General features: G+C 33.8%; 1 protein-coding gene across 1 annotated transcript in view; it reads left to right on the plus strand.

Annotated features, from left to right (window-relative positions):
• fusl (fuseless) overlaps nucleotides 1-15,000 on the plus strand; it is a 307,560-nt gene that overhangs the window by 273,730 nt on the left and 18,830 nt on the right. Inside the window, exon 2 of the mRNA XM_068371092.1 lies at nucleotides 6,960-7,109. Within this exon, the coding sequence (XP_068227193.1) occupies nucleotides 6,960-7,109 (150 nt within the window). The remainder of the gene's footprint in view (nucleotides 1-6,959; nucleotides 7,110-15,000) is intronic.

Here is a 15,000-nt window from a genome sequence, read left to right on the forward strand (position 1 = left end):
GGTAAAACGAAAAAAAAAAAAGTAAACTTTAGTCATTTTCAGACGCGAATCCCAGCGAAATATCTTTCAGAGAGAGAGAGAGAGAGAGAGAGAGAGAGAGAGAGAGAGAGAGAGAGAGAGAGAAGAATTATTACACTTTTCCAACAACTGCCTTCAAAGGAATTACAAGACTGTGAAGAGATTTTTACGTTGAATTATGGAGGCGCTGATACTCGGTCTGACACACCACCATATTACCACTCCAGTTCTCCTGTCCCCTCTTCAAAGATGGCGAATAGCCTTCTTTCATTTTTTTCCTACTTCATTCTTTTCCTGCCTCATTCATCACTACTTTCTCATGACTTAGCTGTTCTCATATATATATATATATATATATATATATATATATATATATATATATATATATATATATATATATATATATATATATATATATTGCAACATTAACAATAAATACCGCCATTTCTACTCCACTGAAGGACAAAACCCTCAGACATGTCCTCAGTCCCGTCTGGGGCTTGGTAATTCCCATCACGACGGACTGGTGATGGTAGGAAACTTTAGTCTGATGGCTCCAAGCAAACCAGACTAGTGTAGGTGGCCCTGACTATTCCAGCTATGCTGATCATGGCAATATTCACACATACATACATATGTATATATAAATATATATATATATATATATATATATATATATATATATATATATATAAATATATATATATATATATAAATATATATATATATATATATATATATATACATACATATAGGCCTATATATAATTATTAATAGCCAAGCTACAACCTTGCACCTGGAAGGAAAATTAGAATGCTAAAATTCCAACGGGTCCAACATTGAAAGTGAGGAAAAGATATAAGGTAATAGCAACTAAACATCTTGTAAGAAACGAATAAATATAAGATATTTCAAAATCAATAACAATGTTTAAGTAAATCAATCATATACAAATTATAATACGAGACTTATGACAAACTGTTCAAAAGGAAAGAATTTGCAAAAAGATTGAAATTCTGAAGTTCCATCGATTCAACTCACTGATTAGGAAGATAATTCTAGAATCTGGTCATAGATGGGATAAAATTTCTAGAATAATTTGTAGTATTGAGCCTTATGATGAAGAAGGCATAACATTTAGAATTAACTGCATACCTTGTACTGTGTATAGGACGGTACTGGGTGGTAAGACCTAAGTGCAATGGATGACCTGAATTTGGAAAAATCTTAGGATATATGCACAAAGAACTAGAAGAACAACGGTTCTAGAATCTACATCTACATAAGGACTAAGATAAATAATATGCCGTAAGTTTATATCCAACAAATTAAGATAAGATTCAGCACCTGAAGACCAGACAGGAGAACAATACTCGAAACGAGGCAGAATGAAAGAATTAAAATATTTCTTCAGAATACATTGATCACCGAAAATCTTAAAAGAGACTCTCTCAATAGACTATTTGTTTGTGCAAAAGAAGAAACAGACAGCATTGTTTCTTAAAAGTAAATATGTAATAGAGAATCACACCTAGAACTTTAAATGATCTGTTCAAGCGACAACGTCAGTGCAGAGATCTGGATGTTGAGGAGTCACTTTCCTAGACCTACGCTTTGTTAGAGTTCAATTTTTTGCAACATAATTTGTATCTGCAACCATCTATCTACATTCAAGATAGGGAACTGATTTAGAGAATAGTATATATCTTTGTACATTACACAGTATGTATGTGTATTCACGTACACAAACACACACACTATGCACTCACACACATTATAATATATATATATATATATATATATATATATATATATATATATATATATATATATATATAGAGAGAGAGAGAGAGAGAGAGAGAGAGAGAGAGAGAGAGAGAGAGAGAGAGAGAGAGAGAGAGAGAGAGAGACCTGCTTAAAACATTCTTAAAAGAATCTTTTATATCTAGTTAATGACTCACCAATTAAATACTACTTGAACTTGTCTTTGCAGTGCTTAGAAAGGGCAATTTAACTATTCACCATCTATCTGTCTATTTGTGTATCTGTCTCCACGTGCCAGCCATCTCTTCTCTTTTTTTTTTCCACCCTCATTTCTCTCTCTTTTTATCAACGCTCCCCTTTCTTGTCGATTTGTCCTGCCAATACCAAAACCCTGCATGAAATATGAGAGGGTTAGCTAAAGGTAATCTATATTCTTTGGCTAAAACATTCTTTCACGACCGCCGGATATCGCAAAATCATTCCACCCTTCGCTAATTTATGGCATGGTCCAGTCGGTGATCTTAAGGGGAATGAGGGGAATCCAATTTGCGGGGATTAGGAGTGATTCCAGGACTAACCCGGACATTAAACTGATTGTGTAAGATGCTACGAAGTCGAGGAATGCCATTATCTGATTCCCATCGAGGTAGGAATGGGAATGAGTAGGAATGGGAATGAGGGTAGTTGCGGCGCAAGAATACAACGCTACTTTAATTTATATATATATATATATATATATATATATATATATATATATATATATATATATATATATATATATATATAACTTCGAAAATAACGAATTAAGAATTAGTTATCAAGGAATTTTGATAAAAAAATTCAATATTTTGAAAGATTTATTAACTATTGCATCAGAGCCGTCAACAATGACGGCTAAATATTTAGAAGGATATGCACACACATGCACCCCCATCTCACCAGGGTATGAATACTCCCTCTCTCCCTGCCCGAAGGACGGGGAGACCTGAGCGTGACCTGAAGTATTTATATATATATATATATATATATATATATATATATATATATATATATATATATATATATATATATATATATATATATAATTATATATACACACACATATATATATATATCGTAAAAATGGCATGGAGTGTTTCGAAATAAATGGTTTAAGATTATTTTTGAAGTTATGCTGTTGAAATCGAATTCTCTAAAAGAAAAAAAAAAGCTATATGAAATTCATTACATGCTGAAATGGAATATAAACTTTCTTTCAAACCTTCGAAATTGGTTATGAAATCAAAATGATGCTGCTAATTGTAAGCCCGAAGGATATGGTATGCTCCCCAAGAGAGATCAGTTCACCAAACTTTCAACTAGGCACCACAAGGCACTAGAAAAGTTGGAAGACCCAGGCCTATATGGCTGAAGACTACGAAGTGTGAAGTAGTTGATGATGAATGGAGAAATATTGATTTAAAATCTCAAGATATATACGACTGACGAAACCTAACCGATGCTCTTTACATCATTATTAATGATATTTTAGATTAGCAAAATAATTTTTACCAAGTTTACTATGATTTTTAAATTCTAGTGAATATTTTTTTGTTTGTTTAAATATTCACACACAGAAAACGTGAATAATCATATGTGAGTTTATTTAATTTCATGATACGTTGTTTCAAGTTATACTTAACGGCCCTTATTACTCACTTTGTTCCATATATTGCTATATTCATTTGTTTGCCTTGAATATCCCAACCATAAAATACGTATTTCTGAACAAGTAAAATACTAAAAACAATTGATATATATATATATATATATATATATATATATATATATATATATATATTTATATATAAATATAAATACACACACACACACATTTTTCAAGGTTTTATGGTTTATATATGAAAGATTTATTTTAATGATGAAACTTTTCTTAAAATATTTCATCTATTTCCTTATTTCCTTTCCTCACTGGGCTATTTTCTATGTTGGAGCCCTAGGGCTTATAGGATCCTGCTTTTCCAACTATGGTTGTAGCTTAGCAAGTAATAATAATAAAAATAATAATAATAATAAAATAATAATAATAATAATAATAATAAAATAATAATAATAAATAAATAAACTATAAAAGCTACTGACACACCAACAATCCAAACCAAACAAAATCCGTCCCACTAAATAAACAAACACGAACCGAAATCTTGACATCGCATTACAGCCTCTGAATGTGAAGGAAATCCTTCAAAGTCAGCCGAACTGAGGCTGGCTGCTACATTTGGCCTCAAGAGATTATGTTATCAATGAAATAATGGGGTTTGACCCCGCAAAATTATTGCCTCGTGATGTCCCATAATTCTCGTCTACCGCTGCCATGGACTACATAATACACACACAGGATCTACAGGAGATACGACCAAATTGACGCCCCCCCCCCGACTTATCCTTCGGATATCCATATATCTTCGACGGGAGGTGATACCCCCGAGGTGGCTATTATTCAGACCTTTACTGACTGTCCCAGTCCATTTCTCTCTCTCTCTCTCTCTCTCTCTCTCTCTCTCTCTCTCTCTCTCTAGCAAGAACTTTACCTGGCTGAACTAATATTTTAGATTTTTCATCTCCCTTTAAGAGCATTTTTATCTTTCTTTTACACATATAGTATACGTATATGATAATACCACATATAAGAAATTAATTTAAGTCTCTCTCTCTCTCTCTCTCTCTCTCTCTCTCTCTCTCTCTCTCTCTCTCTCTCTCTCTCTCTCTCTCTCTCAAGAATTTTAATTGGTTGAACTCATATTTTAGAAATTCCATCTACTTTTAACGTAGTTTTTCTCTTTCTATTCCAAATACAGTACATATATCTGATAAAACCTCATATCAAAATTCATCATTCTCTCTCTCTCTCTCTCTCTCTCTCTCTCTCTCTCTCTCTCTCTCTCTCTCTCTCTCTCTCTCTCACAAGAATTTTACCTGAACCATTATTTCAAAAATACCATCGCCCTTTAACGTCATTTTTTTCTTTCTGCTCCAAATATAATTCAAGGGTCTCTCTCTCTCTCTCTCTCTCTCTCTCTCTCTCTCTCTCTCTCTCTCTCTCTCTCTCTCTCTCTCTCTCTCTCTCTCTCTCTCAAAGTTTTTCCTTTTATAAGTTAAACAAAAGTTTTACCTTGTTTGATCCAAGGTGCTTTTCAATGCACACTTTAGAAGCAAAACCTGCGGCCTGTTCTTAACAATAAGGGCTATAAAACGAAAGGTGAAGTTCCGATGTTTGGGCTCAAGGCACAAGTTTATACAAAAGCGATTGAGAAATGGTGCAACGCAGAAAAAGCCTGACGGATTTTTTTTTTTTTTTCGTTCCTAACTCATGAGTACCCAGAACGATCGATGTCCTTGTCAGGTGCATAGTAGTATTAGATTACCAAGAGTTTAATAATTTTAAAAATAATAATAATTTGAATCAATTTAATAATACAAATAATATTTATGACCTTTTTTTATCTAATCTTACTCGTCCTGTGGTAGGGGTGTAAGAATACCATGTGTCGTAGAAAGCGACTAAAAGGACATCTTTTGCCTTGTAGTCTTGCTTTCTAGCAAAAGGCTAGGTCCACTGACAATAACTGTTGAAACTAGTTCCTTGCAGTTGTAGTACTTAGTCAAAGGATGGCCCACCATTAATAACTGTGGTTAATGACTGCAGGGGCATGCGATCGTAAAAACCTCTGCCAAATTATAAACCGGTCCTGCTGCTATTAGAGGGTGCATCAGGGAACTGACCCCTTAATATAGGAATAACGGGGAGAAAGAGGAGGATTCAAAGTTATCTAACAGTATGAAATCTTACTTTAGTATCCTATCTCACGACCTTCTTGAAATGGAGCTTGAATAAAATTTTAGATTACTGTGTAGTGTGGAGTCATGATTGCAAAGGCAAGACTAACAGAATTAACTAGTGCTATGTACAGGATAGCATAGTGTTGGAGGATCTGAATGCAGAGGATGGTCAAAATTATGAAAAAATGCCTGTATCATTTAAACAATAAATCTTAATATGAAGGTAACAAGGTATATCATACATACATACAAATTATCTTATACCACATATGACTAACTTTTGTATGTAGTCGTGTCACCGTTTTTTTTTTTTTTTTTTTTTTTTTTTTTGTGGGGTCAAACCATCCCTAGGAAATTGCGAAACGTCATTTATTTCTTTGCTTCAAAAATCCGGTCACACAGACGGTCCGATATCGGAAATGAGTTCTCGGTGGAAGGTTTAAGCGAGTCGCACCATGGAGACCTGGCCAAGTGTGTATCCTTCGGAGTTTTTCAGACTATCTTTTTGAATTCGTCTTTCACGAATGAACAACGCTGATATGTAGTCTCAGGTGATAAGTACATAGCGAATCGGTAGTTAAAAGGTATAAAGTTCTAGGATATTTCTTTGAAAGATAATTTGTTGTCTATCCACTTTGGTTATGTTCGAAGTTAACTATTGAATGCTTGACGGAAATATTCATAATATAATTTAAAAACAGTAGTATAAAGTACAAACTTCATATATATATATATATATATATATATATATATATATATATATATATATATATATATATATATATATATATACTGTATATACATATACACACACACACATATATATATATATATATATATATATATATATATATATATATATACTGTATATACATATACAGACACACACACACACATATATATATATATATATATATATATCTACTATATATATATATATATATATATATATATATATATATATATATATACTGTATATACATATATACACACACACACACATATATATATATATATATATATATATATATATATATATATATACTGTATATACATATACAGACACACACACACACATATATATATATATATATATATATATATATATATATATATATCTACTATATATATATATATATATATATATATATATATATATATATATATCTACTATATATATACATATATATATACTTTATATATATGCATATATATACAAGTATATACAGTATATATGCATGGTTAATAATGATCCTTTTTCTAGAGTATCTCTGTCATTGCGCTATATCAGAAGGGCAAAAAACTCATATCACTGACTTAATCCCGTTTTTCTCCAACAGAGGGAGCGGTGCGGGTACTTCCTATTGGACACCGTCTTCACAGTGGTGGTTACCGGGTCCTTGGTCGTTTTCGTCTGGAGAGGATCCTGGGTGTTCCTAGACGCGATGCTGTTCCCTGATCATGCGATCTACTCGGCCTGGGGTTCCATGGTAAGATATGAATGTTCCCAAACGGTACTTTGAAGGTAGCATGATAATTGCAAACTTGGTAACAAAAAGCAATGTGCTGATAGTAAATTTTTTTTAGTGAGGCAGATTTGCAACGACTCGCAAGGGTGCCCTTTTAGCTCAGAAAGGTTTCCTGGTAGCTGATTGGTCGGAAGTATTCGGACAAAAATACTTCCGACCAATCAGCTATTAGGGAACTTTTCCGAGCTAAAAGGGCACCCCTGCGAGTCGGTGCAAATCTGCCTCGCTAAAAAAATTTGACTAGTCAATGGAACCATGATAAAAAGAGATGCCCTGGAAACAGGGATCAATGGTTAGGCTGAGCAATATATTGAATCTAGATATCCATGATGAGAAAAAATAAAATCTAACCTTGAGAACACAGGAGAAAGGCCATACACTGAGCATTGTTCAATAGCAAGACAAACATGAATAAGCAACAGACAATGTGTCCACATAACGATAAAAAGACCCACTAAAAATGCTTCAATAGCTGGGGCCAAGAAAGCTGTAGTAGGAGTACTCTAACTCACAGTTTTTATTTACTGTCTAAAATTGCAGTCTCAGGATTGTAGCACAAGGTCAAGTGACCTACTCTAAGAAAACATGGTAAAAACAAAGTCTTACAAAATCTTTGGTTAGGTTTACTACACAGGGAAGACTGTTCTGCTTCACAAGTGAAATATGCAGCTTAAGCAAACTCTGCGCTTGGGGCCTGTAACATGACAGATGAAAAATGTCTAAACAATACACGAGTCCTGATTACTATTCATTATAGTTAAGATTTATTATTAATATCTAAGCTACAACCTTAGTTGAGAAAGCAGGATGGTACAAGTCCTTGGGCTCCAACAAGGAAAATAACCCAGTGACGAAAGAAATAAGGAAATAAATACACTTTAGAAGGAAATTAATGAAAAAAATATAAGATATCTAAGATCAGTAAAAACGTTTAAATAGATTGGTCATATATATAAACTATGAAGAGACACTTACATATATCAACCTGTTCAACATATCATGAAAATCATTCCATAACCTGACCAGAGCTTGAATAAAACTTTTAGATTACTGTGTAGTGTGGAATCACGATTGCAGAGGCAAGACTAATAGAATTAACTAGTGCTATGTACAAGATAGCATAGTGTTGGAAGATCTGAATGCAGAGGATAGTGAAAATTATGAAAAAAAATTTGTTTTATGCAACATGCATAAGAACTAAGTGGAAGATGGTGCCAGATATTTATATCAAGATCAGGCATAAGAAATTTAATGAGCAGCAAATGTTTATCCAACAAATTAGGATGAAATTCAGCTGCTAAAGATCCAGCAATATTCAAAACAAGGTAGAAAGAAATAATTAAAACTTTTCCACAAGATAGATTGATCAACATAAATCGTAAAAGACTTTCTCAATAAACCAATACTTTTGTGCAATTGAAGAAGAAACAGATCAAATTTGCTTCTCAGAAGTAAATTTACAATAAAGAATAACACCTAAAATTTTAAAGGAGTTGTATATTGTTGATGAAATACTATCAATGCAGAGATCTGGAAGTTGAGGAACCACTGTCTTCGACCTACTTACAATCATTCTTTGAGTTTTATTAGGATTCTACTTCATGACCCATAATTTGCACCATGCACTAATTTGAGCTAAATCCCTATTAAGGGATTAAGCAATCCTAGATCTATTTTCAGATGTAATTCATGCAAAGAGAGTAGCATCATCTTCATATGCAACAAGCTCTTTTTCTAAGCCAAACCACATATGTGTATTTAGTATGCATAGTAATGGGTCAAAACACTACCCCGAGGAACACCAGATATCTAATTTCTACACACCCTATGGTGCCCATCAACAACAACTCTTTGCAATCAATTACTTAAAAATTCTATCTCCCAACTGCTTGAGTTTGCAAACTAAGGAACCTTCAGCGTACTTATTTAGAAGTTTTGTCAAAAGACGTTCTTGCTGATTGCTGCTGAAAATTGAGCAGCAATCAGCAAGGCTAGACCTACCTTAAACACATTTACCTTATGAAGTAACATTGCCAGTTCTCCAACAAGTGCAAAATTAATTTCTTGCAAATTTGTCCCTATAAAAAACAAAGGAAATTGTCCATTTGGGTCTACACCTCCATTAGCATCCAGGCCTGTCAAGAGTGTTTTCATTTCACGGGAATGAAAAGCTAAACTATTTAATCTAGCCTCAGAAAAACAGGAATGAGGAAGATCAAGTTTCTCATTAATCTGCTTACTGTAAAATACATCAGCCAAAGAGATTTCGTTTTCCGTTGGAAAGGGAATTGACAGAGCCATCTAGTATAAGTAAAGGAGGTATTGTTAAGTCTACACAAAAGAGTATAGATTCAAGGGTAGCCCACCACTTATGTTCCTTGGTTGTACCAGAAATCTTTCAGAGGAGTATTGTTATTACAAGACAAATCTGATCTGCTAACCTTCCAAAAATGGTAACCTTCCATGTTTCTTGGTATTTCAACACAAAAGAAGGGAAACGCCTATCAAATATCATTCAAGAGAACAGCATGCTCGACACTTTTATACAATTATGACCAATTTAAATCCAAAAGATCAGTCAAAATTCCACAGTATTTTAGTCTGCTCGAGATTTTATATCTTACATGAGAGTGACATATCGGGGACATGCTGCTCAGTCTTAATTACTAACGAAACCAAGACATAATCAGACGTTCCAACTGGAGAACCAAGCAGTTATCAGACTTGTGCGTAACTTTACACATGATTTGTTCATAGTTTGATCTAGAGGCGAAGCTCAAAGCTCTTAAGCCATGGCAACCATTAGGAGAAGCTTTAACCACTTCAGCCAATCCCCATTGTGAGAGTTGATATCACCAACAAGCACAAAAGAAGCCTTTCTACCATCTTGTATCTTAGCTATAGTGGTAAGAAATAATCAAAGACAGAACCATCCATGTCTGGATTCCAAAAGATAGATCACAAATAAAAGTTATGATGTCTACCACAAAGATTTATGACCTGAATCTTATGATATCGACATTCATAGAAGGATCCATAGCAGGGTACTCATTCCTAATAAAAACCGCCATTCCCCCTGCCCTAGGTATGGCATCCTTTTTCAAAATTATTGGTGTCTTAAAACCTGTATCTCAGACAAGTGACTCATTTGAGAAATCAATGTTTCTGAGCATAACAGAATATCATACTGTCTGGAGGCCACTGTAAGGCCTCTAATATTCCAATGTAGTCCATGAATATTGCAACATGACACTTGCAAAGTCTAGGACGAACTTTCATGGATTTTGCTCGTATCTCCAGACAGAAATTGAATTAAAAGCAACAAAAGGTCTCATCATACTTGAAAACAAATTTAACAATAATGATAAAAAAGACAATATGTATATGACTATATATAAAGCAACTCATTCCACTGGAAAAGGTAAAATGTCAGGTAATACCGTTCAATATGGTGGAGCCGACACCTAAGTAACCTCCAGGATAGCCACTTCAACTGAAGGGAGGATAGTAACAATGGTTTTGAAAATGAATATCCAAAAGAAAGATAATAGAACAGATCGGGAAAAGGCAGCCTCTTAATATACCACTAGTTGTCCATGGCCCATCTATTATGCTTTCCAAATACACCATTTAACAAACAAAATGAAGCATACAAACTCGTCTTACTATTATGACCTATGATAAAACTGAAAACCTTAAAACAGTAATTGGCTCTTCTAGGTAGTCCTGAAATATGTAATTGTCATACTAAAAATTCATGCCAGAAAAAAACTTTAGAAACAAAAGTCTCCAAGTTATTATATAAAAATATTCTGCAAATTACCTTCAACCTATCTAGGTGTGCATGATGGACCCAGAATGCTTCCTTAAAGTATAAGATCAAGTACTTATAAAAAAACTTACTACTCAAACATGTGACCTGTGTCTAGTTTAAATGACCATAAGCACATCACTATAATCCACCACTGACTTTCATGAAACTTGTACCCACACAGGTCAACAAAGGAAAACGCTAAACCTTAGCATTGCAATACAGTATCTTCTATCCAAGTCTTGCTAAATAATTAATTGTTTTCCTTTTCCATTTTCGTAATCAAAAAGGCTCAAGTCATTAATGTCTTCCAATAAATTTCATCTTTGTAACGTCTTAGGAACTTTTAAAATTACTGAATAACATCTCATCCACTACAAAGACGAAGAACACATCAAATACATTGTGTGAGAGAGAGAGAGAGAGAGAGAGAGAGAGAGAGAGAGAGAGAGAGAGAGAGAGAGAGAGAGAGAGAGAGAGAGAGCGGGGCAAATGATGACGTCACCTGCAAGATTTTTCATACCTTATTGCTCAACTGTTTTCCAGGATTGTCTCTTGGCCGAGATCGCTAACTATTTGTGACAGGATTGTGAAATGAAGTATATCATCCGGGAGATGTCTTTGATAAAATATCCTAAACTCACAAAAGAACTGAATATGAAAAATCAACGACGAGGAAGCAATTTTCCCGCTCGGATTCATTTGCATAGGACACGGCGACGCCAAAATTTGTGTTTCTTGACGAGGAGGAGGAGGAGGAGGAGGAGGAGGAGGAGGAGGAGGGGGAGGAGGAGGAGGAGGAGGAGGAAGAGGAGGAGAAGATAGTGATTTGAATATGTCTTTAGCAAGGCGTGACTTGATTAATTGAACCTTTTTTTCTTTCCTTTATAGCATCTGAGAATGGAAGGAAAAGGTAAGTGAAGAGGAAAGGTAATTAGAAAAAAAAAATCTAGCTGTCGTCTTTGAACTCTGACTTTTATTTGTGTTTCTTCAACTTAAGCTTATTGATTTAAGATATACTGTCACTTGTGTTCCATTTCTTTCCAGCGTCCAGATGCCCGGTGGGTCTCAAAGACAAGAATATTTTTGAAAAAGGAAAATTTTGACGTGAGATATGACCCAAGATTAAGCATTTTGAAGCCTGGCTTTCGAAATTTACTTCAGAGAGATAATTTTTCATTTTTTTTTTTGTTCTTGGAGGTTTGTTATGCAATAATTCTAAAATAACATTTATACACTCATACATACGCACACTCACATGCATTTATATATATATATATATATATATATATATATATATATATATATATATATATATATATATATACATGCAGTATATATATATACTGCAGTATATTTGTAGATTCAGATAATCTGCAAATACCTATCCACATGAAATTCCCTCTTGAACGGGATCACAGAACCATGGGAATATTCATTTGATAATAAGCATTTCTGCCCAACCAAGGAATCGACCCTTAATGTAGAGTAAATACTATGGTAAGAATTAAGACTACCAAAAACCGAAATAAGAATTTAATCTGACTCTGCCGTGTTCAATTATCAAATTTGAATTGAAATCAATCCATTTTCATCATTATAGATGATTGGTAAGTAACATAAGGCTGTTTTATGATACATTTTATCACTCGTTACTTTCATATAAGCCATAAATACCTCTTGATATTCATTCCCTTCTTTGGGATCGCTGAAATAAGAAAAACAAATCAAATATATCCTGGACCAAAGAGGATCCGGGTTTGGGAACCATGTTTGCTTTGTGGCGCCTCTACTCCGATGCATTGCCATTACAATTCAGCCCCAAAACAACTACTTTTGCGCGCAACCATATATTACATTACCGCGCATGACTTTCAAGGAAAAACAGAATTGTAATGAGAAATTTGAACAAGTTAATTGTAAGATGTTGATTTTCATCAAACTTTCCATATGCACATAAGAAATTAGTAATTCTGATCACATTTAGTTGCTGAAGGTAATGTTTTCATGGATTGACTGCAGTTACTACTAAGAGAATTGGCTGGGTTAGTTTAGTTTTTTCTTTTTCCCTTTTTCTTAAAACTGCTTGAGATTCAATCCCCCCCTAACTTGATGTAAGTTTAATCACTAGTTGTAAAAACTACCGGCGCTCAAACGTTCCCAGTTTTAATCGCCCAATTCGCGCAAATGTAATGCGCCCCTCTACTGAGCTTCGGACTCCTGCCACGGTCGTCATGGCGCTCTCGATCCATTCCTTCCATCCTATCCTCATCCTTTATATATGACCTTATCTCCTTCATATCTATATCCCACTTACGGGCTGCTAGTAATTGGCAAGAGCCCGTGGTCCCCGTCTAGGTGAGGCCAATCTTAACCCATTCATCCATGTCTCAATATCAAATTCCTTCTGCCATAGCATCAGAGACCCCATAGTTGAATTCCATTTACAAGTACTTCAACCCAGCCAGGGATTCGAGCCTTAGCCCCATGATTAGAACTAAAGGTAAACATGAAGACTTACCATTCTTCCCCCCACCCTTACCCAGACGCTTATGTTCCTTGAGTATAACTTGACTTTTATTTTCGAATTCCATCAAAGAAACACAGTTTATGAAGTTGTTTGCCGACTTCAATATCACACCCCGCCTCCCAGAGCTTACCTCTACTACCTCCTTCAATCAGCAGCAACTACTACTTACTGCATAATATTCATATATATACATGCACACATACATACATGCACACATACATATATATTTATATATATACATACATATACTGTGTATATGTGTATATATGTATATGTATATATATATATATACATATACATATACTGTGTATATATATATATATATATATATATATATATATACAGTATACAAAAATATATATACACATACATATATATGTATACAGTATACACACGCATATATATATATATATATATATATATATGTGTGTGTGTGTATATATATATATGTATATATATACATATACTGTTTATATATATATACAGTATACAAAAATATATATACACACATATATGTATACAGTATACACACGCACACACACACACACACACACATATATATATATATATATATATATATATATATATATATATATATATATATATATATATATATATATACAGGTATATGCCAGATTAAGCATCCATTATATAAATATATCCCATATCTACAACAGAATACAGTACCTCAAACTCTCACATTATGACCCACGAACATCCTTGCTCCTCATCTCCCCCACAACGTCACCGATAAATCAAAAGCGGAAAAGAAATATGACGAATTTATTTCGCCGCCGAGAGCGGCGCAGGTCAGCCCTGGCCCGATGGCCATTGTTGGTAAAGCTTTTAAAGTCGAATTTAAGAGAGTTGGCCAAGAGGCCGCGCGACAAATGTCCGAACTTGAGGACGAAAGTTATAAGCTAAGGGCATGAAAAACACCGGTCCAGATTTTGGGAAACAGACAAGAGACACGGTCAAACTGCATTTGTGTCTTTTAGCAGTTTCTTGTGGTCATGTTTTATTTTTTTATTTTTTAGTGATTAGAGTGTTGAGTCGGTTTTTGGATTTGTTATAGTGATTTATTTTGATATGATTTAAAATATGATTGGTTTTAAAGTATCATATTTTGCTTTGATTTCATTAAAAAAAAAAAAAATCCTGTTTGGCGTTCTTCTGACAATATATTTTAATGGAATAGAGAAAAATTGAAATTCAGGGTTACATATCCTCAATATGACTAATATTAGTAAAACTGAATCCGTCAAAAGAACGTTTTAACAATGCTTCTCATTATAAGCATGATTTCTGGGTTATCAATATGTTTTCCATTTCATTATCTTTTTTTACATCTTCTTTAGCTAATACTGTGATAGCCTGTTTATTGACATGAATTAATTTATTTGATGTTATCCATATATTTTGATTTGCAACGTGTGTTTTCCTGTGTATTCATTTTCGTAATGTATGATAGCAAACTGTAGCCTAGTTGTATGCCAATCTAATTTTGCACA

This window comes from Palaemon carinicauda, chromosome 3, assembly GCF_036898095.1.
Source record: "Palaemon carinicauda isolate YSFRI2023 chromosome 3, ASM3689809v2, whole genome shotgun sequence".
Taxonomy (NCBI): domain Eukaryota; kingdom Metazoa; phylum Arthropoda; class Malacostraca; order Decapoda; family Palaemonidae; genus Palaemon; species Palaemon carinicauda.